The sequence below is a fragment of the Hylaeus volcanicus genome, chromosome 7, assembly GCF_026283585.1.
Source record: "Hylaeus volcanicus isolate JK05 chromosome 7, UHH_iyHylVolc1.0_haploid, whole genome shotgun sequence".
Taxonomy (NCBI): domain Eukaryota; kingdom Metazoa; phylum Arthropoda; class Insecta; order Hymenoptera; family Colletidae; genus Hylaeus; species Hylaeus volcanicus.
The window spans coordinates 15,702,222-15,729,124 of NC_071982.1; the positions used below are offsets into that span (position 1 = coordinate 15,702,222).

At 48.0% G+C, this 26,903-nt stretch overlaps 1 protein-coding gene across 10 annotated transcripts in view; it reads left to right on the forward strand.

Moving 5' to 3' along the window:
• Nucleotides 1-26,903, forward strand: part of LOC128880276 (uncharacterized) — a 162,783-nt gene that overhangs the window by 110,489 nt on the left and 25,391 nt on the right. For 8 of the 10 annotated variants that reach the window (XM_054130187.1, XM_054130188.1, XM_054130184.1 and 5 more), the window contains 2 exons: nucleotides 20,893-22,725; nucleotides 23,116-23,311. In XM_054130187.1, coding sequence (XP_053986162.1) covers nucleotides 21,041-22,725; nucleotides 23,116-23,308 — 1,878 coding nt within the window. In that variant the 5' untranslated portion in view covers nucleotides 20,893-21,040 and the 3' untranslated portion in view covers nucleotides 23,309-23,311. Of the gene's footprint in view, nucleotides 1-872; nucleotides 963-20,892; nucleotides 22,726-23,115; nucleotides 23,326-26,903 lie in introns of those variants that run through there. The other 2 variants (XM_054130194.1, XM_054130191.1) reach the window with 2 other exon arrangements.

Below are 26,903 nucleotides of genomic sequence, written 5' to 3' on the forward strand. Positions count from 1 at the left end.
GTTTGCAATACAATTCTATAGTCAAAGGTTTTAATTCAAGTGTATGTATGGAAGTACACCTGTCCATTTGTACTAATCATTAGACACTCGTCACCTTTGACAAAGGAATACATAAATCATACATTAAATAATTTAATGCTCATTAATGCTGCTTTGCAAATAGTTTCTGCACGCAATTTCCATCGTTCGACGAGCTCGAAAACTAGTGGCGCCACATGGAAACGCCGCGGCGCCACGTGTGGCGCCCCTCCCACGGTTCCTTCCCTCTCCACTCGCCACAGTCGAGAGAGAAGGAAGTCAGTGCACGGTAGAGCGTGGAGCAGAGCAGATCGCGGTATCTGCGCTGTCGTCGATCGCGCATATAACGGGTTCGGAGTGGGGAGAGCTCTTCGGCACGTGTGCTTCCCCGCGCGCGGACCTCCTTCGCTCAAATCGTCACGTTCCTCCATAGAAAGCTTATTAAATTCGAATCGTCGCGAAACGAGAGCATAATCAGAATCGATTAATTGGAATTCTACGGGCACCCGCGTCGGGAAAGTGTGCTCTTTTGTCGCTCGATCGTGTACTCGTCTCTCGTATTCGATATTCGTCTAAGGGACACTCGCGAGATCCTAATTCGGAGCCGATAACTGCGCGTGCGAGCAGCTCTCGAATCGCTTCGGTCTGGCATTAATATTAATTAGAATTAGCGAATTAATAAGTGCTTTGAAGTGGGTTTCGTGTGAACGTGACCCCGAACCGAGACTTCTCGCGGTTAAGTGTGCAGAAACAGTTTTGCTTTCGCGGCGATGGGATTCGGTTGTAGGACGATCCGAGGATTGAATTCGTGAACGAAGATACGAGCTGTCGGGTTGAGAATTGGTGTGAAAAGTGTCGGTTTGTTGTGTCGGGATTGTGCACCAAGGATTCCTGGTTGGAGAACAGGGGAGTGAATTGGAGGTGCGTTTATGGGGTACTGGTAGGTAAGCAGAATGATTCTATGTAGATTTATCGTGGTTTCTTAGGGATGAAATAGCCTATTAATTTCTGCTTTCAAGTGAGAAAATTGTGATTGAAATTGGAGTGTTCCTGTAGATAATGACCGAATAGATAGATGAATAGTCTAAAGAAAGGTTCTGTTGCTCGAATCTGAGATCACAATTGTCACTTGAAAGCTGGGTAGATAGTGATTTTTATCTCGAGGCCGAGACCAATACGAATTATAGATGCAGAAGACCCCACCCTATAATAGCTTTAGTTTTCTTTAATTTATAAGAACATACTACATCGAGTTCTGAGAAATAGCCTTAAATAAGTAAACCGAAATTTCGTATCATGGCATATAAATAAACAAGTCTACCGTCAAGGAGAGTCACCACCCATTTCATGTTTATGTTATACACCCATATCAGTAAGGAGCGAGAAATCCTTTACTAGAACAATAACGTTCCATTTATTCTCTCCCTTAAGTGTACGCAGCTGTGTTATTAATTAAGTGGGGTTAGTAGAGGTGGGTAATCCCCGTCACCGTTGTTCAGGGAATTTTCTGATATTTCCCGCGCTCGATGAATTAATTGCTGATTCCTCGCGGCCTCGTCGGTCCTGGCGTGCCTTTTTGCGATTGTAATTCGCTTCCTACTGCCGCTAGAAAAAGCACACAGGCCTGCAATTAAAATTCTACCGCGGCCGGGACTAGCTCGGTCGATGCACCTTTCCACGGGGGAACCACGAGCTTGCGGCTCCGTAAAAACGGTGGAAAACGTTTGTTTCGCGGTCTATGTCCGATTCGAGATTTCCTTTGAACCCCCTATTGCAGCGATGCTCGACCTTTTTACACGTGCGAACTGTTCCCGCAGTCGAGCGATTTCATTTCATGTAACGGGGAGTCGGCTGGCACATAGAAAAATACAAAATTAGAATCTAATAAATAATTATCAGAATTAAAAAGTAAATGTATTAAACTTGAATAGGGAAAGTAAATATTTTGATATAGGTCGAATAGAGTAAATACATGTGTGGATGCGTGTACGAAACTATTTGAGTGCGATTGAAAAGCGTAAATGTAAATTTTGCAAAGTAATGATAGAAAGTGCGAAACAGCAACGCGAATTGTTATCTTCAAATATCGCCAACGCTCGAGACACACTTTCACACACTTCTAACCCCTCGAAGCGTCGTTAATTATTGACTTAGCTCCGTGGCGATTGTTAACTTGGACTCCGCGAGCAAAGAACTTCTCCTCATTACAGAGAGTTATTTACAATCAACCGTAGTCGAAGAGTATAGCCTGTAGAATTCTCGCCGCAAACCGTCTTTAACAGTTAGATCGTAATTTACATAAGCACACGCGTTACGAACGAACGTTCGCGGCAGCCTCGGCATTTGCCGACGAGTTATTTTGTATTAGAAATTCGTGGCGAGAAACAGACTACCGGCGGGTAGCGTGGCTTTCTCTTTAAAACGTCAACTTTAGCAAGTCTTTAAGTATTTATAGCGCGGCGCAACCGGTAACTGCTACTTGTTCGAAAGCTTACAATCCCGAGAGAGATTTGTTTCGAGATTGTTATCGCATTTTTCCTTGCCATACCTCCTAAAAACAAAAGAGTACGAAAACTATCACGCTGTAGTCGATACTTGAAGCCTTAGCATTTTTATTTGCCTCTACATTGGTTCCTATGGGTTAGAAACCGTCTCCTCAGCTTCAGTCGTCTCGCTTTGCCCTACATGCATTGGTCCGCGTCGACTCCACTCGATTCGATTCAACCTGCACTCGCAGATGCGTGTATGCCTATACATCACTGCTGGGCGTTTCTCGAATAAATTTATATTCAACTCCAATTTCCCATTCATTATCTTCGAAATGTAATCGAAAGAACTGTCCCAGCAGTGATGTGCATACGTACACAGCCTCGACGTGAGTTATGACTTTTGTAAAAAGCCACCTGAGAACTTGAAAGCCGCGTATTGGCTCCGAGAACCATTGTAAACGACGACGCTCTAAAAGTCAGGGATACCCGCTCGATTTATCCCCTCGCTAATTTTACGCATCCTGTCGCTCGGGCAGCGAGACATGTTTCCTGCCAAAGCAGGTGCAAAACTTCTTTCAGCGTTCCGCGCGCGATAGCGATACCCGATGGACGGGGCCTGAAAGATGGCAAACGAAGCGGGCGCGAGCGAGAAAGCGACGGGGAGGATAACGGAGCGACGGAGAGCAAAGGTGTGCGGTTTATTGTTCAAGGGCGTCAACCAGCCGCATGTACGATATACATGAACCGTATACTTAGCAGTCGTATAATAACGAACAGCACATCGCGGTACCGTAACGAATGCATCACCGTTAAAGGACAGAAGACCGCGAACCGACAGTAAAAATATCGCTGCTTAAATATGCAGTCTAACTGTACACGGTGGTGCCTCTTCTCTGCGCAACTCGATATATAAAGAAAAACTGGGGAAAGAGCAGAGGATATGAGTGAGTCGGGTTGACTTTTCGGGGAGGATGTTGCGTGGGATAGTTGTTAGGGTTGACGGAAGTTCTATTCACTACTGATTGTATGACTGTACCGAAATTTGACAAGGGAATTCTCTACAATTTATAAAAGATAAGAAACTGAAAAATTAGATAGTAATTGATTAAGACAGAGTAGAAATGACCCATGGCACCAGACTACATACTATCGCTATACTCCCTCGAGTGGACGCGTGAAACATCATTAGGGACGATATACGATTTAAATAATTTATCAGCCATGCGTGGAATATACGGTGCAGCATCACACCGGCAGACCCCCGCGTCCGATTCTAAGATACCGACGATTAACTCGACGACTTTTAAGCTTTATAATTGGCTAGCACGGGTGAAGCAGTTATCGCTTCTTTTTTGGGGGTGGGGTGGGGGGGAGGCGCTCGGGCGATTTATAACGACTTCTATTTATGAAGACAAGCGGCGCGTATGGCTGTCCCTTTCCAGTTTACGCTGATCGTACGATTTTAACTGGTTTTCCGATGCTCGGCGATCTCGGTTATTTAACTCGTTATTTAACTCGTCCTCGCGGTTTTTGTGTTGGCTGCCAGCGAGATGGCGCCTCGTGAAATAACGTCTCCCTGAAAAGAAAAAGAGGTATTAATAATCGAGCTTTCCGACGTGGTGCTCGCAAATTAACGCGAATGCGGGTTTCAGGCACGGCGAAGTTCGAAGTTGGTTGTTTATACGTGTCGGTGAACTCCGCGATCGGGGTCCGCGGGGCCCTTTGTTTCTCCTGCTGCCCCCTCCGCCACCCACCCCCGGAGGGGGTAAACCGCTGGCCCCCTATGCTACGGTTCCAGTGTTGCACGACGAGAATGTAGCCGCATTGTAGGCAACAACAACAACGGGCCGTAACTAAATCCGCCGTCAGTTCCATCCGTGGAAGTCCTTGGGGCCGCGAAGCGTCCGACACACGTTCCCCCGCTGAATATTCGCCGCGTGCATGCCCGTGGATAATCGATTCGATCGTAAAACGCACTCCTTAGGCCGTGTTTTCGAAAAAACCGCGGCCAGGATCGGAAACTCCCCCCGTCGCGAGATGGCGAATGGTGTTCTGGTTTGATCGAGACTATTTCGAAACGACGCGCGACGTCCTTGGCACGACCGCGGCGCCGCCACTAAGCACGATGACGTTTCTATTTGGTGGCGTGTTGGATGCAGAGGAAGTCGTTCATTTGATAGTGTTTTATCTAAGGTTTTGTTTATGGAGTGACTGCATTGAATAAAATGGGATTAAAGTCTAGAGGGATTGCCATTCTAAACAGAAAACTTGTCACCAGCCCTAACTAGTCTCAATCACAGATATTGCCTTCGTTCCCCATTTATCTCGATCAATTTGGACTTGAAAACAACCTGCTCCTCTAAACCCTCGTCTAAAAATTCTATTTCCATCTCTCATCGCGACCATTCAACTACAAATGAAAAAGGTCCGCAGTCCACGTTCATAAAGACATAAAATATCGCAGAAGAAGGAAAGGTATGCGAATCGCCGTTCCCCTGGAGTGAAACCGAATCGAAATTGAGTTTCGTGTCTAATTGAAAGTCCTGGCCAAGGGTAACGACGACAAAAAATACCCGCTGCATGTCAGCGTCCAGTTCCGAGCGGCAATTTCGCGTCCGACAAATGTCCGAGGGTTCCCGCGTTAAAGGATTAAGGTTGCGCCGCATCCTCCCGCTGGTAAGTGCCGCGAGGAAAGGCAACAACGGGCCGTAACTAAATCCGCGAACAGTTTCCAAGCCCCGTGGAAGACCTTGACACTGGCTCGTCCCGACACACGTTCGTCGGCGATGTTACCCACGTGCAGAACCGTGGATAATCGATTCGATCGTAAAATACGCTCCTTAGGCTCTCTCTCTGCCCCGTTGCCTTGCACTTTCGATCTCCTCGCTCTTTTTTCCGTGAGAGACGGGGAGCAACGTTTCCCGTAATCACCAGAGACTTCGGGACCCGAACTTCGTGTAATTATCGTGTCGCCTGTCACGCGGCCAATCGGCTAAAGCGCGAGCGTCGTAGGAAGCGTAAACCAACTCCAGGGTATGAGACGTCTTATTGAAACGAAGGTGGGTTTTAATTAACCCTTGCATTCAAAGCAAAATAGCTAGGCGTTGGTTGGCGGTTTCGAGGAGTTTTGTCTTAGATTTCTGAGCTCTAATCAGAATTTTTCATTAAAATCCTGAGCTCTGACCTGAATTTTTTCTGAAATTTTCGAGCCTTGGTCACAATCTTCCCTTGGATCACTTTCACAACAGTAGGGTGCCTCTAAGTGGCTGGACAGTGGAATGCAAAAGTGTTAACAATAAGACTGTGCGCCCAATAAAGATGGTGGCCTCGTTAGCGAACGCTGAAAATAGCAAACTCTCGCGAGCCTAGAACGGTAGCTAAACAATACTTCCTGGAAAGGAAAATGACGGGAAGACTAATACCGTTTGCCGAGGCAGATTGGTATCCCACTGGGTTAACTATCCTCAATTACGAGTTCCCTTTATTTCATTCTGGGTACTCTGCCTCGGTTAATTTTACACCAAATTGCGGATCATTGTTATGCCTTCTGACGTCGGACGCAATCAGTCGGCCGACGAGGCCCGAGGCCATCATCAATCTAGCCACAAAGTTACACTAGAAGAATCGCATCCTCGTTCGACTCGTTTCTACCGGGGAAAAACGCGTTAAGCGTTAATTCAATCCGGTGGGAAGGTTAAACATCGTCCGTGGTTGCCTATCCGGGGCTCTGGAAACAATTATCGCGCACGAAATTAATAGGCTCTAATCGAAGTTAATAACCCGTTAGGCGGTTGCAGGATGCGCCAAGGTAATAGGGAAATATCGGTGGACTGCGATTATTTATTTCGCCAGGATATATTGCCACTGGCGATGCAAGTGTATCGGCTCCCCACTTGCAATTAACCAAGGTGAACACCCCTTACGTGATTCTTGACAGAGAAGTTCCGGAGGAGGGCTAGTTAGGAATAGTTTCGCGTTCACTTGTAGAAACTACAGACAGAAATGGAATCTTTGAGAATCTAAGCTTTGCTTCATCTAGGGCGCAACGAAACTCGTATCGTATCCGAAATAAGTCGAATCTTTTGGTAAAGTAGAGTAGTAGTACTATATCGATCAGGTAGAGTGGTCAAGTGGTAAGACAGACTATCGCTATCGATAAGGTAGCTTCAAGGTCCCCTGATCCATACTTCAACCCAATCTGGCCCCGAGGGCTCCCTACGCCCACGTACCCGAATCGTCAAACCGGAGGTGGTACCCTGCTAGCCAGCAGAGGGCTAAAATCCTTGAGAGCCGTCGAAAAATCCTTGTGGCTCCCTCTCAGTCCTGGTATCTCCTTTGATCGCCTGGTTCATCGATCCAGCCGTCTCTCTCGGCGATATCCTTCCTCCCAATCCCTTCGTCTTTGTCTCTCTCTCTCTGGCTCGTCTCCTCGTCCCTCGTTTGGAGGGCAGAGGTGGCTCGAGTGCACGAGATCGCAGCTATGCGCCAGCGGAAGATCGCCAGCAGGCTCTTATAGGAGGAGCGGTGGGCGCCTCCGCGTCGTAGTTATATTTAGATTCGCGCTGACCGGCTTCGTGCTTCTTGTTTTACATTTAGCCGGGCATCACACTCACCGACACTGGCTTCGTCGCTGGCTATCCGCCGCGAGTGCCCGGCCGTCTCCTCCTCGCGATTCCACAGCGGGAGAGATCCTGCGGGAGATCGTACCCGTTTAGACCGCCGAACGTCTCGTCCCGGGGCCCCGATATGATCCTCGGGCTCGCTACAACGTCGTAAACGCGACGAACCTACTCGCCTCAGCGTCAATAAGAGTGTAGCGCCTCTAATGGAGTACCTTGGCGAGGATTGAAAAAGTTTTGCTTATCGGACGCTGTCTGAGCTTCGGTAGGGGTCAGTTCCTCGGCCAGATCTGGCATTCGCATTTAGAAAGTAACGATAGAGATGGAATCCTTGAAAATTCGTGTGCGTTGGATTAGATTTGCAAGTAGGCTCGACCTAGGAACTCGAAACTAAAACTTGAAAGGCTCGATATCGCGACATCATGAAAAAATGGCCGTCATCGAGGAATTCAATTTGCGACGAATTTAAGGGCCCCAGAGTTAAACGAATGACCATCGATGTATCATTATTATATCCAGCGACGTTAATGGACGGGACGTCGTTTCGGCGCTCCGATTACGGTGCTCAGAATTCATGCGACCAGCTATCGAAATTCTCGGAGGAACTCCACGAAATTGCGAGACCAGGCTCGGGACCAGCTTTGCCACTTATCTCCGATCGGTCTCATCTTGATTAAGAAGGCCCAATTGAATAAGATCGTCCGATCATGGAGAATCCACGAGGGAGCCACGCCAAAAAAAAACGAGCAAACTTCCTTGATGCCTTGATCAGCCAATTAAGAGCCGAACTGGTGAGCCAAGAGGTGCGTGACTTGACCACCGTCGAATAAAATACTTTTCAGTATTTTATACTTCAAACATTCGCGTTTCCAATGGCCATTCGAAGTAGCGACTGTTTTTAATGCCAAAGTGACGAAAGTTTTTTCGATAGAAAAATATTCTCGATCCCGTTGCAATCGTTACACCACGTTTATAGATGGTAATCTCGGTAGAAAGATAAAAATGAACGTTACGCTTGGAAATGGAGTCCTCAGTGGAGTCTTGAGGCCTGTAGTTATGTCTGACGTTTAGGGATCTTGAAATTTAGGGACCCCTAACGTTTGGAAGTTATTGCTTCGTGGCCGTGCGTTGCTATTGTGGTTTAAGCGCCGATAACAAACTTGAACGTCATGAAACTATGGTAATTTCTCAGACTTAACTCGCAGCCATATCTAAGGCTTTGGGACCTACACGCGGAACGAGATTACTGATCTTTATAGGTCATATCGTATTCGGGATTCCGGGACCTACAACGGTTGAAGAGTAGGGGCTCGCAGTTCATAGCTCATTTTATGCTGTGTCCAACATGATTCATAACTTTACTCAGGAGAGAGCGAATAGTTTAGAATTGATGAAATTTAATACTAAAAAGGTCTCATAGATCATAAGTCATGTAAGATGCAAGAATGTGGGAGGTCTCTTTGAAATTAGAAATTCAGCTCTATCAAAATATTAGAGCCAATCTTTGAAGATTGAAGATCCACGTTAATACCTAAGACTTAAATATCTATAACACCCTAGAATATTTTCTGGTCTTTCCCAAACACTTTCCTCGGCGCTACTGCCGATAGCAATCGCCTATCAGACATAGCACTCGCCCTCCGCGGAAGTCCTGTTAATTTCTTGGGCGATGAGGCCCTAAACAATGACGATTGTAGCTCGCAGGTTCTAGTAACAATGTCGAGCGAAACGGAACAAAGTCCACTCTTCCTTCCTCCCGCGCGTGGGAAAGAGGGTAAAGTATCCATCTCTGCGGATCGGATGTAGTCGAACGAGCGATGATATCGGGTCTGGTCGAGACGTTCGGTCGTCTAAACGGGTACGATCTCTGGTGGAATCTCCGTTGCGGTGGAAGAATGCCGCACCCGAGAGAAAAAAACGACGAGACCTCCTCCTGCGTGTTGCTGCCTCGATCGGTCCCAAAAGGTTTCGCGATGTTCGTAACATTTTCACGAGATCTCGAAGAATGCGGTGTGAGAACGATGATATTCGTAATGGGGAAGATTTGCTTGATACTTGTAAAACATACAGTGTCGTAGCTGGCAATCTCAAATTCTGATGTTAAACTACAAGTAGACGAAAATGACTAACCTTGAAATCTGAAATTCTCAGACTAGGTGTCCAATGATTTTTTTCCTGTCACTATCCGCCTCATGCAGACTATTTTCAATTAACGTTATTATCTGGCGCGGATAAGAGAATTGAGAAAATTAAATCGGGGGGAGAGGGGATGGGCGGGGGGCTGGAACACGACACCACGATGGCGTTCGCCGCGGAAAAGAAACCGATGAGTGTCTGCAATTAAGAGGCGGGACTTACAAGAAAACATCTGCAATGTAGATGCAATCCACTTAGTTGCAGATCCTTCGCCCCTATACGCTGTTCTTAATATAGACACGATCGTCGGTAAAAGGAAGCACGGACGAGTCATCCGGTATCAGGAAACCGTGATTCCTTTTTCGTCCTCGGACTCCAGGATCCAATCGCGTAGGAAAGATTGATCAACTCGCGATCATCGCATTCTTGGCCACTATTCTCGTTTTTTAGGGTCGAGGTGGTCGGAATCGCGAATTAAACCAAGTCTATAAGTTGAAGACTCTTAGCATTCTTTCTAACACTCTTGCTTTTCCTTAAAAAAATTTATTCTAAGGGAACGGTTAGGTCTTCATCCTATCGTACAGTTATAATTCAAAGATCAACCCTTACACCCAACTTAAAATTTTCAAATGCATCATATCCTCGAGTGAAGTTTCAAAACATCAAAAAATAGTGCTTACTTCAGCAAAATAATCTCTGTTTTCTCGATCCCATAATCCGGTCATTTTCTTGCAACTCTAACCTCAGAAAACGTCTAAAAGTATCCCAAATAATTCAATAGAGTTTTGAAGTCTTTTCTTGGAAGGACCCATCAGTCAGCTATGCAGAAACGTTTTATAGTATATTGTTTGTAACCGGCTGCTCCCACAGTTTGAGCTCGGTTTCGTCGAGGAGGAATTGCTTTTAGCCGTCAGCGAGGCGCGTCCGAGGTCTATTCATTATTTTCACTCTCGATAATGCACCACCCCCGGCGCAAGGAAAGGTAGCTAATCCGGTCGACAGGGACTCAAAGTGCGCATTACCGCGCAAGAATTCCGGGAAAATGAACGCTCGATGCCCTGTCATTTGCCTCTCCTTACTTATTCCATCGGCATTAACATTAATACGCCATTAGATCCGTCGCGAAGACCTGTCACGCCACGAACATCAGAATTCCAGCTACCGTGATCTTATTCCGTTTATTTTCCGCCCCGTGTCATTAGGGAACGATGAATTGTTGGGGAGGAATAAATGGGAAGAATTATTCCACAAGAGGAACGATTATGGCAACAAGAAGCGAAGGTCCTCGTTTAATTTTTCAATTTCTTTAAGGAAAAGAACGTTTTTTGGAGAATGAATAACAGTCAAGTAAACTTCTTATGTGCATAGTTTCTCTCATAACGAACAAATTAATTTTTTAATCTTCTTCCTATTTGGTTCACTTCTGCACCTATAATTTCAGCAATATTCTTTCGGAATCTTTCTCTTATTCTTCGCACAACTATGACATAACATAGTTGCCAGGTCTTAAAAATAGCCCGCTCAAAATATAAGAAGTGATTCCGTCGTGTAAGAAAGTCTCCGAGCGTCGAGTCACAAACGCACCACGTTCTCCGCGAAGGACCTCGCACCTTCGATCGGCCAAGAGACACGTTTCGCTCGAACGATCGGCGAAATTGAAAAACACCGAACGTGATATCGCGTCTGACTGCGGTTCTAAAACCTAGCGCGGTCATAAACGACGTATCGAAACCGACCGAATCACTCGACAGGCCGATCGATCGCCAGTTTATTGAGTCGCAACGCGCGATATTGTCTGGAAGACAGGGACTGTAAATCCATACGCTGGTGCACGAGCGATCGTGCATGGATCCTAGAAGGAAACTGGACGGCAGGGACGTATTACCTCACTGCGGGGAGAGGGTACGATAACATAGAAAAAGAGGGCTGAAGGTGTCATGGTAAAGAAAATTAATGAAAATGATAAGGATTATTTATATTACACGGTATAAAAGGACGAGCAAAGCCAAGTGTTTGAATTAATCAAAAAAAAAAATTAATACGAAGTATCGAGCAATGTTCGAAACAGTAGTTTAGAAGTTGAACTAACGATTGAAATGGTAGGCTGTAATTTATTTCTGAGAAGAAAGGTGTCTCTCTGGGTGATTAGTTTCCAGGCTCTGGTTTGGCTAGATCCGTCACTGGGGGCAGGGACGACGAAGACGGAGCGAGCATTTCGCTTTCGCGTCTATTTCATAACAAAAGCCGCAGCTTTGCCCGTAGTGCTCGGACTCTGCGGTCGAGGAAGCATAAAAAGGCGCTGACGGAGGAGGAAAAGAGCGGGGAACGGGGGTACCTCGAGCAGTCAGCGCGACGTCCTGCGACTTTTCAATTTTTCAAACATTCTAACATATACCTAGCAATTTTTCTCTTTTTACCACTTACATTAAACGATAACACAAAAGGTGCTAGACATAATATCTTGAAAAAAGATCTGCAGTAATCATATTCATTAACTCATTGAACGTGTTAATAATTGCAACCTCTAAAGGCAATCCTAAATTTATTTTTGTGAAACACGAAGCATCTAGAACTTCCCTTCCTTCGTCCAAGCAACATCCTAGACCACCTAACGCGTTTCTATTCGCGAGAGATTTACGGATTAGCTGGTACGTGGAAGCCTGGATCGCGTCGAGACGGATTCTGGTCTCTCGAGTCTTCGTATTTTTTTCGCGAGATTTAACACGAAACCGGGAACGAAGCGAACAAGCCGGAGAACAGGGACTTTCGTCGTAAATCGGCTTGTCCGGGACGATCGACAAGAAGACGCTGGGCCCGTTCCTCTCGAGTTGAGATCTAAACGGCGCGACGACGCGAACCGGCGTCCAGGTGTCTCGGTCGAATGGTCGGAAGTAAACAAGATTATGTTCCGAGGAGGATCGAGCCAAGTGTTTGCCGATTGTCGCCTAACGAGCGGGCGGTCGACAAGAAATTGAATTACGGGAAATTGGTCGACGACTGTTTTTGCCTGGGAAAAAATTCCAGCGATCGATGACGAGATGTTATCCCGTCGAGGATCGAATTTAGAAGCAAAAAGATCAGCTTCTAGGAAATGATAGAATCGTCTCGATACACTGAATTGTCTTGACAGACTGAAATCGGTTCGTAACGAAGTCTTCTGTAACCCTTTGCCGTTTGCTTTGAAGTTACTGTATTATTTTACCCGGCGTCAAATTCTCGTGTATCGCTTGTCCGAGCGTTCAAGTCACCGCGTGTCGCTTGCTCGGCCGTTGAAGTCTCCGCGTGCCGCTTGCTCGGGCATCGAAGTCTCCAGCGTTTGGCTCCATGTCACTTGCTTCTCGTGAGTTTTAGACATATTTTCACTTAATTTTCGACTAGTACAAGCTACAGTAAGCTCATATCTCAATGACAAATCCACCGCAGATTCTACTGCATCCAATCTCACGCTTTATTTCCAAATAATTTTACTTTCCTATTGAACTACATAGATAAAACATTTACATGCACATGCACTTTAGTGACGTAGTCGATACAACATAATCAACTATACATACTTCGAGTGTCAGAGGAAAAGAATTCAATACCCTTATATAAACTGTTTTACATAAATCAAGAATGTAAGAGGATTGAATATTTCTTCCATCCAGCATCGCGTAGGCAATCACTCTCGAACCTTTCCATCGAATCTTTCCTCTATCCTAAATCGAAGCAATCATTAAACATTCTTTCTGTGAAATACGGTACGCGGTCCTTTCTCCCAATTCATTCCGTCACGTACGCGCCTCCAGTCATATCCTCCTGCGAAGATGCAGCGAGTAAAAGGTCTCCTCTCGCCTCTCAGTCGCTCCCTGGTGCATGAACTCTGAGCTCCCCCTTTCTCTGTCCGCTCGTCTTCTCCCCTTTCCCTTTCGTCCTGCGCCGTCACTGTCAATAAGTTATGTAGCGGCGCACGTGCGCGCCCGCTAATAGAAGTACAAAGCCCGCTGGAAAGCCTAGTAGGAAAGCGGCTACCGTGCCAGCGTCGAGGCCTCGACGAGTGACCGCAGAATCATCGTTCCCCGGTACACGAACGCTGACAGCCTTTCCAATTGTGCAAGCCAACCAGATGCAACCGTGGATCGATCGACCGGTCGGGAATTTAATGCCTCTCGATTGTTAACGTCTGGTTAACACTCGCGCGTGCCATTCTCGATTTAGCAACCATTTTTAAACGACGTTAACCGTGACCAAATGTGAACTATCCTCTCTCGACAACGGACTTTTCTTATTTTCAATTGATTGGTAATTCAACTGTCACGCATTATCTCCATCGGGAACTCTCGTTAAAATATTTTTAAATCTCTCCCCCTAAATATTTCGACTGTTATAATATACCCAAAGGAATAACAACAATTCTGATGAACGTGCACAAAATTCTCCTCGACTGTGGTTGAAATTGCATCGAAGTTTGAGGAGCACAGAGGGCTTCTTGTCCCAGAGGTTTTCGGTCTGAGGGCCACAGTGGCCTCAAGGAACACGCGGAGAAGATTACCTGCGAGAGGAGAGGAGGGGGAGAAAGTAAGGTGCCGCAAAGAGGTTGATCCGTGATGGACGACGTGCGACCACTTTTTAAACTCGTGCCACCTTCCAATTAGCAATTATTGAGACGTTTCGGCGATCGGCGCGGAATCTTAAGAAGGACACGTCTTCGTCCAAGGACTGGCAATGCCTCGAAGCTCGCCAGCGCGAAAAACTTGGACGTTCGGGCCCTTTTAATTGCTTACGACTTTATACCTCGCTTGCAATTACTGGCTCCTGACAATTTTTGGTTATTCGAGGCTCTCGAATGTTGCCCTATTAACTCGATTAATTGTAAATGTTTCTAGAGGATTAGTACTTTACAAAATGAAGAAAACCATACCTGAATCATTCAATAGGGATATATCTTTGAAAATATATTCATATTTGACAATCGAAGAACCATTTGACAAAATCCAATATCTAAAAAGATTTCAAATGAATGTCAGCTCACTTAAAAATGAAGAATAATGGAATTAGCAAAAAACCACCTCCTACAAGAACAGATCCCATCGACGAGGATTGAGAACCCTGGTCCAGGATATGATGGATGCCCACGTTCTTGTTGAACCGTGAGGAAGTTATTACGGTTGGCAAGAGGTGACGGCAGCGAGGCTAGTCAAAAGCAGGAAAAAAACACAGAATGTCGAGCACGCGGTCCCCGAAGCTCCCTCGAAAGCTGCCTCCTCCTCTTCCCCCTACTCTGTACAAAAGTAATTGGTTAATGAGCCCCAGGCAATCTCGCGTCCGATCGCCGAGCGTCTTTTTCCTCCGTCCCCATCGAAAGGAGTTTCTTATCCAGGGCGGAATTGATCCTCCAGTTTAATCTTGTTCGCCAAAGGGTTCCGAAGCGAGCTGACTGCAGGAAGAAACAAAGACAGTGGATAATTCGCCCTTCGAGTTGAACATCAGTCCACTGGAGTCCAAATCTCCAGCCTCGATCTCGAGGAGTCAAGCCCATAAAAAATATAGTAAGTTTTCCATATTTACGAATATCGTGGCCTTTGATGAAACTATACCATGAAGAATAGGAGTATTCTATAGCGAGTTGAGAAGATATTTTCTGATGTCAAAGAGCTGGTACTCTCCGAGAAGGATCTCCTTTTCCTAACCTCTACTGAAAAATTTCTCCCCTTTTCCAGTAGCCATTTCTCTCACGGAAGGTCTCACGATGTGTCACTCGCAACCATAGATCGTCAAACCTGTTGCAGGACGTCGACCCACGCCATAAAGTTCCTGTTCGCGTTGCATTAGCAGAAATGACAGGGTGTATCGCGACGATCCCGATGGAGGGGGATGCACTTTTCTCGATGAAGGAAAAGTGAAGGCCTGCGGATGGTAAAAAGCCGTGGCGCGACTAATTGTATGTTATTAGCCGAGCGTATGCAAAGGGTTCTGGAGATGAAGGCGACGTTTCCCCGGCGATTGCGCGAAGAACGACGAAACAATTAACTAGACGTTCGACGAACGGAAGGCGTGCATCGCCTAATAGAAATAATTGCACGGGAACGGGAACAAGATGGATGAAACCCGAACGGTTGTACGATTCCAGCTATGGTACCGTACAATGTATCAACACTTTGCGACGATTAACAGCGCGAATTGATGAACGACCCTCTGCCGTGCGCGGGGCTGGAATTTCGTGTCGTTGGGAATGATTTATAAACGCTTGTTTATGGCGCTTGATCGCTGAACGGGTTACCACCTGACACCTTGTTGATGGGGATCGCGCTGGCGTGTCGCGTGACTCGAATGACTAATGCGCGCCGCGAGGCCTTTTTAAGAAGATTTCTCGATAGGGGGTTGTCGACAGTCTGAAGAGAAATGATAGAAATGGAGTGTCGATAAGACTGGACTGTAGGGTGAACTAAGTCTTGGTGAACGAGGGCAGGCTGCTGCTTATGGATATCGCAACTGTTCATGGATCATTGGGATTATCTTCTCTCTTGTAAAAGAATTCTACATTGTATCCGCAAAATTGTATCATTCACGATGTCTAGGAATCAAAGTATTCGCCACAGACCCAGCCCAGGCCTCGACTATTATGAAACGTCAACTCGTAAAACCATATCGTTGATCACTTTCTCCCGATAAGAATGTTTTTTCGAGCCAGTAGACGCTAGTTAAAGCGTGCCCAGCCCAAGTCTACACCGTCTAGTTCCGCTCAGTGTCAATATCGGCCTACATTCGATCGGCCTTGAATCATTAGCGGCACGCAGCCCGCCGTATCGGTCGCGCAGCATCGCGAGATATCGATCTAGATCCCCGTGGAATAAGGGGGGAGAGCAGGGTATTCCCCCCCCAGTCAAAGCTCCGCCGCCAAGCGTTCCCGCGTCGAGGATTGCGCAAGCGCGGGGCATAGTTTCACGTCACCCGCCATACGTTCGCGTTGGGCGTAATTAGATTAATACGCCCGCGAAATTAGATTAAGAAATGTTGGGGAGAGGCGTGGGTTACAACTTTTTCGTGAGAACGCCAGAAGGGTTAATTAAGCCGCGGAGTTGTCACGTATACTGAAAGAGATACGGGGGAACTCTAAGACCACTATGGTATGTTAATTTTGCACCCTTCTGGGTCAAACACGCGAAAGTGTTCACTGCTGTGGAGGTAGAGTTGAAGTAGGAAGGGTAACGTGGAGTAATGAACCTTATCGGTGATGCAGTATATGCAGGCGATATAATGTAGGCTGGTCAGATGGTAATTATAGTGCACTGTCGGTTATGGAGGATACTCCATCGATAACGTGGAACCCTTGGTCTTCCGCTAGTAACGTAGAACACTCTGTTGGTAGGTTCCACGACCCCTTGAAGATACTACCACTAGAAAGACCACGATAACGAACGTGTCAACATCTTTGGCTCAATATGCAAATGTTTTCCTGAACAATTTGACGCAATCACGGAGAGTGGAGATTGTTATAACCCGCAGACTGGGTATGTGGGGTCACGAACGGTGTTTCGAAGCTTTGAATGAACCCAATCCATATCTGACCCAGTTCTCCAGAACGAATATCGTTCTTGAAATACGGCGAAGGTCGAAACCTTTCGTAAACCTTGACAACAAATAACAATAGAAACACCGTTGAAAAAAAAATGCTCGTCTATATCTAACCCGATTATGCGGAATTGATATCGTTCCTCGTGAAATATGAAGTGGGTGGAAATGTTTAGAAAGATCGTGGCTGGTAATGGTAGCAACAATGGTCAGAAAATAGTTGGAACGGATAGAAGATAGAGATAGGGATCGTTTCTTTGAAATACGATTAAAGATTCGGAGGTAGACTCCGTGGCGGAGGATCGTGGCGTTCTCGATAGCCTGTACGATACTTATCAGACTCGATGACGATATATAGCACAGCGGACGCCTACGAGCGGACAAACGGTGTCGCAAACTCGGAAACACGGCATCTAATCGTAATGTTTTATTGTTACACGGCTTTCTACGCGTGGCCAGGAATTAGCTCGCGAACTTCGGCTATCTCGGAACGGGATTCCGTGTATTTTTGGAGGTCGATCGATTGGAAACCACGGAATCATATAAACGGTTAGTTCCAGTACATTTACCAGAGAAAAGTTTTATTAAAGCAAGTAACGAGGCAGGTACTGCGTTTATCGATCGAAACTCAGTTTTTGTAATTTTATTTATTTGTATTCAAACTTCCATTTACAGAATTATAAATTATGCTTGCATTCTCGGTAATGCTTCTATTTTAAAAGGGTTCCTAGCTTCATTGGCCGAAAGTGACTTTGGTATTATTTAAAAATTTCATTTGGATAGAACAAGAATATACACAGATATTTAATAATATTAAAATAATATCGTTGATTCCACGCTTGAAATATTCCTATAGATGAAGATTCAGATCCATCTCGCAGCTCTGGAGATCTCGAAGAGCAGCTATCGACGCCGTTCGATCCGAGCGACATATGCACGAACGACGCCGCGCGGAGCTCGCCGCCCACGAATAGACGAACGTGTGTCGCAACGACAGTCGACCTCTCCGTCTCTCCTTCGCTAGAGAACACGGTCTCTCCGTCTCTCCCTCGTTGTAAGAACACGGTCTCTCGTTCGCTCAGCGGCGGCGGCTGATTTATCGACATGCCCTCGAATTATATGCTGCGGCTTCGGGCAGCTTTCACCGTGGCTCCGCGTGCACGGCTACCACGACGCCGACGTCTCTCCCTGCCGATCCTTTTGTTTCGTTCGAGCCAATTTCGACACCGCGCGATTGTCCTTGCGTCCGCGACAGCGTAATCGCGTCGCGTATCGATACGCGCTGCGACAATCCGAGAGGCCCCTGACCTGGGCGTACCTTTTATCGCGACCAGAGCGCCGCGGTGCCCGAGAATGCGCCTCGTCTGCAAAAATCGACAGAGGGTGGGACACTGGGTGAGCGATGAGACGTTCGATTCTTTCGCGTCGCCCATTGGACGTGGATAGAAGAAGCTGGCCGTGGGTTGGAATGGGAGAATCTTAGGAATTTGAGGGAAGATTCATAGTTGATTGGAAACGGGACGAGAGCATTGAAATTCGCGTAATTAAGGTAGTCGGTACTCTATGACGATCTTCCGTACGATTCGCGTTCAATTATCCCCAAGAGTTTGAGGCTCGTGCTTAACCTCTCGTGTAATCGGTGACTTATCAACGACCTACTTCTGTGCCGAACGGAAGACACGATGCGCGCTGCTAAATGGCCATCTCTGCCTCGTCAATACAATGCAACGAGGCACGCATGGAGGTAACGGTTATCCAGGATCTATCGAAGCTCCATAAAGGGCGATGTTTAGGTAGCCAACCATGCAATGGTGTGTGGTACGAGTGTCCCGTAATTTCTGCACATCTAGCTTCTTACTGGGACCTTAAAGAACATGTTCACTTTTAGCTTAGCAACACATCCCTCCAACTATGTACTTTCCAGATCGACATCTTTTATGCGAAGGCTTGGAACAATCCTCGAACTGTCCGTAAACCTCATCTTGTTCCGTAACCAGGTGGGTCTCGTTCGCTCTTCTCAAGCTTCCCGAAAGATACGAGAAATTGTGCTCGAGGCGATGCATCGGTCGCCTCCGTCCCCGTGTAGAGAGATGTCTCCGCTGAACCTTGAAACAGGATTCCTCCCAGCGATTCGAAACGGTCGTGGCCGGCGTGTATCGGATACAATGCGATCCGTCTGTTCCCGTATCGCGTAATCGCCTTATCACGGGAACACGCACGCCGCGCGAAAGGAACGTAACGGTTTTCTGCGTTCGATCAAAGCACCGTTCCAAACGGAAAAATTCCAATACGAATTTGCATCGAGAGGCGGCGGCGAGACCGCTAGAATCCGCCGTGAAAGCTTATGTGTGTAGCGGCGGGATTCAACCTCGCACCTCGCACGGTAAAAGGGGGGTTGCGACCGTGTAGGAGAATGCAGGACAGAGGAGTGTGTCGAATAACTTCCTAGAGGCGCGCCTGTCACGACGCCCCGGGTCATTGGTCACCCCCGTCCTTATCTACGACCGGCTGTGGGGGCCATCTCGAAGGCCCCTTTCAGACGGCTCGATTTTCACCGCGCGATTTCATTATCCCCCCGATATCCGACGTAAGGCCCATCTGAATGGGCCTTTCACACGGCCAAGCGATAAATTGCTTTAGGGAGATCGTTAGAACGGCTGAGGAGGGGGGCGTTGATCCAACGCGCTTCCGCGTGAGTCCCCCAAACATGAGACTGACGATGATTCACCTGGCAGTGACTAATCGTGCGTTTTTTTTTTCGTAAAATTGTTTCTTCATTCGGTGGAATGTTTGGAATTGGGGACACTGGAATCGAGGTGGAATTTTTGTGTAGTCATCCTGAATCCTAAGTGTAATCGTGACGAGTGTAACGTAACTCTGAGAATAGTTCGTTTTTGTTCGTGTAAGTGGGGGAATGAGGTTAAATGTCAGCTTGGAGACGAGGTGATCTTATATCCAGTCATTGATTTCATCTTGGTGGACCTAGGACGGTGGTAGAGTAGCTGGTCAATCAGAGTGATGTTTGGACCTGGTGAAGGCAAGATGGCTTTCCACTGATCGTTACGCTGATGCTTGGGACCAGGAATCTAGAACAGTGCAACTACCTTGAGATACCGCAACTTCCAAAATCCAAGTGTTCGTATTCTTTTGATACACAGTGTACCTCCACCAAACACTTTCTCGCGCAATCCAAGTTTCCTAGAACTCACGCCATTTGGCCAATCGTCGCTGTATTTCACTCCGCTCCAAAGGAAAGCGATAATTGCCGTACGTTTCAATCGCCGCGGAGCGACCACGATTTATATAATCGCGTCCACGATATTCGATACGTCGAAACGGCGGGCAGGTAACACGGAAGCGTCGTCCAGGTTCACTTCTGGAGCACGCCCGTTCCCAAGCGTTCGCCATGGTACCGCGGAATTTCCGTGCCGATCGGCATAACCGTGAAGCAATTCGTCCAGGGGAATCGTTTAATGCGGGCCGCAGCGATGGCTCGACGGCCGAGTCACGATCGGTTACTTTCCTCCATCCCAGATACAACGCTTTGGAGAAATCCGAAACAATCGACGGCACCGCCCATTTACGTACACTCGGGCATGGTGTACGCTCGTTAGGTAACCAGGCTTCGAGATACCCGTTGTAGATCGTCCGCTTTAATCGTCGGTTACGCTGATGATGATGCGAACGCCACGAGGAAGTAACGGGAAACGGGCCCTCCATCGACTCGAGCAAATTTCACGCGTTCCTCTGATCTCGAATACAAATTTGAAAAATTTAGAGGAACCCCTTTCCCTGTAACAATCACCTCCCAAAACTTGGTAGGAGTCTAATCGAAAAATAGAGAGACTGGAACTCACGATCCTCGGATTCACAGTCGACTGCTTTTCCTGCAATTCGTTAAATTTATATATTTCATAAACAACAAGTTGAATAGTCTCGCGACAAAGTTTGAATTCTGTTGAAATGTTGACGAGTTTTAGTCCTGTATCCTGGTAGCTAACGAGTGATCGAACGTGTTAAAGTTTAAAGTAAAGGATGCACCATCTTCCCAGCTAACCTGTTCGTCGTTCAATTTCCAGATGGAGCATAGAGGCGTGGCGGCCGAGCAGCAGGAGCATCAGTAGCGATCAGCGATCGTCGGGGCCCTGAGTGGGCTCCTGATCACTCGACGGGGACGTCGGCACCGGGGTCCGTGCTCGCGAGGGTGGGCGGCGTTGTAGCGCCGCGATGGCCGCGACCGACGGTCAGATCGTGGTTGCGGCGGCACGTTGGGCCGAGGAAGCGACGTACCTTCGCGAATTCGTCTCCAAGTACCGTCTCCCTGCGGTGATCAAGATCACGAAGGGCCAGTACGGAGGGCTGGGGGTTCCCACACTGCCCGCGCCTAGTTTGCAGAGCACGGCGCTGCTGGTGTCCGCGGGACGTCGACGGAAGATCGTCGCGCAGGCGGTGAAGATCAAAGAGGGTCGCAGGGTGGTGGGTGTGGGGCCCAGGCTGGCTATACCCGACTCTTACGCGGGTTATTTCGAGATCTTGAGCGAAGAAGGAAGAGCTGTGCGAGGGATGGAGTCTGTGAACGAGCTGTGTCGACGTTGCCCTGACGAGGGGGCTCTGGTCAGGGAGACTGTGCGAGGAATAGCTTGCAGAGTGGACGACGACTCGGGAATAGTGGTACCCGAGGGTACGAGGACCCTTGCAGCGGGGGAGACTATAGTGATGGCGGGGGAGGTGAGTCTCCCCGGTCGTGGTAGATTTCTGCGATGCGTCGACTGTCGGGGCGAGAGCGTGCTGCTCGCAATGGACCAGCGGGGTCGCTTCAGCGCTCTGGCGCGCGAGGACAACATAAGCGGCGTCCACACAGCTAGAGCGTTGTTGAGCAAGCGGCTGCCATTAACTGTCAGACTGGTGCACGGCCAGCCGCCCAGGGGATTGAAGTCGTCGTCGCAGTTTGTCCCAGAACTGAGGCTGTTGTCCACGTTCGAAGAAGAGCACGTATTCGCCTTGCCTCTGCAGAGAGAGGGAGCGGCGGTGGCGTTGCCGCTTGCAGCTCCGCTGAAGCTAGTAAAGGCGAGAAACGAAGAGGCTCTCAGGTCCATGCAGGAGTTCACGAGGCTGGTGGAGCGCGCGTCCCGCCTCGTAGCCGACGTGGCGGATCGCGCACACGTTCTGGATGGTCGTTTAGGCGAGAGCAAACCCTCCAGGCAGACCAGAAGCGGCTCAGGCTTCCTCAGGCGGTCCTCAACGAACTCTGACAACGGACCTCTGAACCACCACAGGAACAACGCCAGCCACCATCATCATCACCATCATTATCATAGCAACGGGCATCAAGCGTCATCAGGTCACGCGGCATATCGAGACGAGAATCGTGTCCCTCCGTCAGCATGTACGGAAGAGTACGACGAGATAGATCAGATTTACGACTACGTCCGCGGATTTGCGCCTCTGCCTAAAAGCGTCAGGTCACCCTACGAAAGTCCTCTGCCAGGCACACAGGGCTCCAGTCCTCCGTTGACACCTGTCACAGTGACGATCGCGCCCTTGTTGGACGACAGACCGGAACCACCGCCCATAGAAACCATTCCCACGAAGAAGATTCAGGCGGAGAAGAGGACGAGGCGCGCCGTCAAAGAGGCCCCCCAGCCTAGAGTCGAAAAGCCGCCCCTGGCCAAACTCTACGTGAAGAACAGCGGCACTCAAAGAGGACGCCCTTTGATGAGGCAAAAGAGCGCGTCGCCGTTGAAGGAGACACCTCCTGGGTACAAGGGTGGATCTCCGCTTTTTAATATACGATACAAGAGCCTGACGAACCTTCAACAGGCCATGGAGCTGGATGGGACACTGGACTCCAGCCATTCTGGAGGCAGGACTTCGGGGGACTCCGGTGCTGGTGCTAAGCTGCCGGAAAAAAGGTACAGGTACACACATGCACTCGCGATATAGTGAACGTACACATTTATTGAAGTAATACGTAGTATTAATCCTTTGCACTCGGATGTCCTCTATGTGAGAAGATATCGTAAGTCTAACAAATTTTCAAAGTAAGACTATTTAGTGTAATGCGATTCCTGTTCGCACATTTTGCAACGATATGGCGCAGAGTGCAAAGGGTTAAAGTAAGGTCGAAGATGATACGAAGCAGATAAGATCCTGAGGAGATGCGTTCTTCCATTGCCATTCGAGGCACCGATCACTGTGCAAGTCGGGTACCCAATCAATTGTGTTCCCGATTCGCAATGGCGGACCTCGAACGGTGTTAACACATCGCTAATTCTCGATGAAATTGTTCGTCGTCCACGCAGATCGCGGCGTCTGAGCAGACCTCGTTCGTTGACGAATTTAGTGTGGGAGCTACGCGGAGGAAGTGGCCTTGGCTGCACGAGACCGGAAACCCCGCCACCTGCCACAGCGGCACCGTTGCCACCGACTAAATGCGGACCACGTCTCGCTGTCACCGTAGTGGCACCTCGACGTGTCGGCACGCTCTACCTCTAACTCGTGAGTAACGCTTAGTGAGTAAATTTTAATTCAACATTCCCTCCAAACCTCACCCCCAAAACCTCTATTTCCTGACTCATGACATCTACCAAACGCAGTCTCCTACTCGCTTAATCGGTCTCCATCGCGGTTACACCGAGTCAGCGGAGATCCCTCGTCGTAAACTTCAAGTTTCTTGCGCACGGTCTCAGCGTTCGTCTCGTAAACGGCGCGCAAAAGGGACGGGATTGCTAAAATCAGCGCTAACGCGATCACGCCGCACGGCTGTTATCCGGCGAGATTAATTTCCCTGCGGCTGGTTTATCGTCGCGAACGATACGTCGAACGTCAGAGACAGTCCTTAGCGCAATCAGCCAGGAAGGCGTACCGGTTATGGTGGCAGTTAGAGCGTACTTTGTACGGGAATCATTAAATTTACAGGATCCAAGGCTCGTGGTCGATCCTTTAACGAAGCATTTTACTGGCCGTTGTAAAAGGCGGGCAGGTGTTTCCCTATTGCCTTTGAGTCCTTATTCGTTTAATCGCCGCTGCGCCGGCCTCTGATCGTCATAACCGCGTCTAGGAAATGCACCTGTGCCATCCAGGAAGCGGTCGGTCTTATTGCGAATTATTGTTGGCTGGCTTCCGTGGCTCCTCGACCGCCGCGAATAGGGGAGGGACTCGCCTTTTCTCCTCTTCTTTTCAGCGAAACGTGAATTTTCGTAATTACACCGACGACTGCAGAAGCACGACGCAATGTCCGGTGCGTGTTTCCCGCTGCGGTCATTGCTAGACGGCCGGGTATAATTAACCACTATTGGATAGTCCACCTGCAGGTACAGGTGGACGCTGCAATGTTTCGTATTTTGTATCCTGATGGGCAGACGACTCTGTAGGGAGGGAGGTGGGGGGCTTGAATGATCCAGGAGGATGCTGGAAGAGTGGAGTTTAAACGTCTTCATGGGACTCTTGTAACTTTGATCAAGTACATGTCTAATAAAAAGTAGAACAATTCCTATATCTCATCGACCAAACGACGATCCTATACCCACATCTTGAAGGTCCAAACATGCATAAGAAGAAACAGACAACTAATAAGAAGTAAGACTTCCTACATCGACAACTCCTCGTATCACCCCGATGATAAAGGACCGTCTAATCGATACTCCCAGCAGTGGAAATTAGCGAGGTCCGCGCAGGTTAATCAGCCACCGATTCCTCTCCGGTTCCGCTCAGTCGAAGGAGAAACCTGAGACGAGGGAACGAAGGGGCCCAGGAGATAATGAGAGAATCGGAAAACGAGAGAAAGACGGAACGGGAGATAACCTGAACGGGCGGGACAGCCCGAGGATACGTAACGTCATCCTCGCTCGGTGCAGCGTTATAATAGCCCTGGTTTGCCTCGGAGCCGCTCCGTGAGCGGAATTAAACGAGAGCAGGTTCAACGGCTGAACAAACCGTGGCTTCCGGTCACCGGTTCCCCTGCCCGCCCCCGCGCCCAAGAACTCGATCAGGTATTACGAAAATTACGATTACTCGGAGAAGAAACCTGACTTTTCGGCTCTGGGGCTTTTATGCAAGGATCAGGCGTCCTGGTAATCCCGTCTTTCTCCTGCTGATGTCATCTTCGGTCTGGAGATGCCACGGTAGTTGATGACGAGAAGTAAATTGGTCAGCTGAAGGGAAATTAGTGAGATTGGAAAAATAGACACGAGACTTGAGCTTGTTGTCTGTATGATAAGACCTCGATTCGATTACCTTGTCCATTTCCATTTACTTTCACGGGCTCTACTTGTCCAACACCCATGAATCCCTATTAAATACCTTCGCAAGAACCTGAAATCTACCATACAAAGGTCTTTGTTGCTCCAAAAGTGGCAATCGGGGGAAGGCCGCCAGGTTTCTTCTACGTCAGCAGTCACCCGATCCCTTTTAATCAGTTGAACGCTCCCAGGACGAGCCACCCCTCGGTGAAGGATGCTCAAGGACACCATTTCCTGCTTAATTAATTAACCACCGTCGTCCGCTGCGTAGCCGGTGTCTCCCCTCCATTTTGATCGAGGTCGACACCTGGTAATTTTCAACTGTCGCGTTCAGCGGTGGCAGGATGATGCGTGCGCATGCAGGTCCAACACGAGAGACCTGAGGCAAGCCACAACCAGTGGATCGACCATTGGTAATTTAGAATAAAACGATGGAGTCAGGTGCTCCAATGGGTTTTATAGAAGACTATGAAACTTGGAGAGCCAGTGGCGGTAGGGACTTGGGTCTACTAACTTTAGAGAAGTTGAAGTGAATCTTTAAGAGGTGGAAGGATAAGAAGATTAAACAACCGGGGGGCCTACGGGTCAAGGGGAGTAAGCCTTAGGAGGTCCAAGCGTCGAGATAACTAAGAGTTAAGTAACTATGAAAGTTAAACATTAAGGAAAGAAAATGTTAAGAGAACTAAAATGCCAAGAGAATTAAACGTCCAGGAGGCTAAGCGCCAAGATACCCACTTTCCAAGACACCGAATTCTCTACTTCTAAGCAACCAATCATCTATCTTCGAATTCAAGTACCCCCGGCATCGACGGTCACAAACAGGAGATGTCGCAACGCTCCCTTCGCAGCTGTTTTCACTCATATGCTCGAATTCATGCATATTTATCGCGTTACCTAGTGTGCATTGCATGCAAATTACGGAACGAGAGAGCTCCTCTGCTCGTTACCCGGTGGGCAACTCCGTCCCATTGTCTGCCTACATCTTTTCCGCGGATACCTAGAAGATGCCGTCGCGGCATAGTTCACCGTCTGTCTTCCCTCCTGAGTCACGCGACTTTTTCACCCATTTACGAGCACATCAGGATGCAGGAAGAAGAATCGAGAATAATAGGAAGCGGAGACGACACGGAGAGACGGAGGAGGATGCCACCTAGGTAAGCCCTTCTTTTCAGGGAACGCTACCCACGATTTTAGACGAGATTTTTCGCGTTTGGAGACGTAGGTGCGCCTGTAGGTCTTTGGGACGACAGTACCGTTGGGACGGGTACGAGGACTGATGCAACAATGTGTTATTTAATGGAGAATTCATTTCAAGGAAGGCAAGAGAAGATAACGATAAGCCTAAGAAAGCGAAGAAGAATATTCACAGTGTTTCAACGTTAAAAAAACGACCAGAAGAACATATAAAATTTGAAATGAAGTTCTGTTTTTCTAGAATCATCAATTCTCGTGGAAGGATCACGCCCAAGTGTTTATTTTTGTAGTAATGTGCAGCAATAACAACCCATATTCCGCTATTACTCTCATCACCAGAACATTGGTAATTGACTGCAACGAGAAGAGATGGCTCTTTAATTCTTGTTATTAGAGAAAAATCCGTCTCGATCGGTCGTTGATTTCGATTTCCTCGTTGAGTATTTAATGAAAACGTAGAAATTGTAAGTTTGGTAGGCGATAATTAACCGGGAGGCATGGCTCCGTGTGCGCGGTGCGTTAACAGGTCCGGTTTGAAGTCGCGTGTTGCTCCTTTTTGGTACAGGCTTCTTCTTCGCTAACCGCCAACAGGAAGTAATTCCTGCATGTCTTTCCTTCTTTCTGCTCCGTTCGTCAGGTCGAGGCTGGGTGGATAG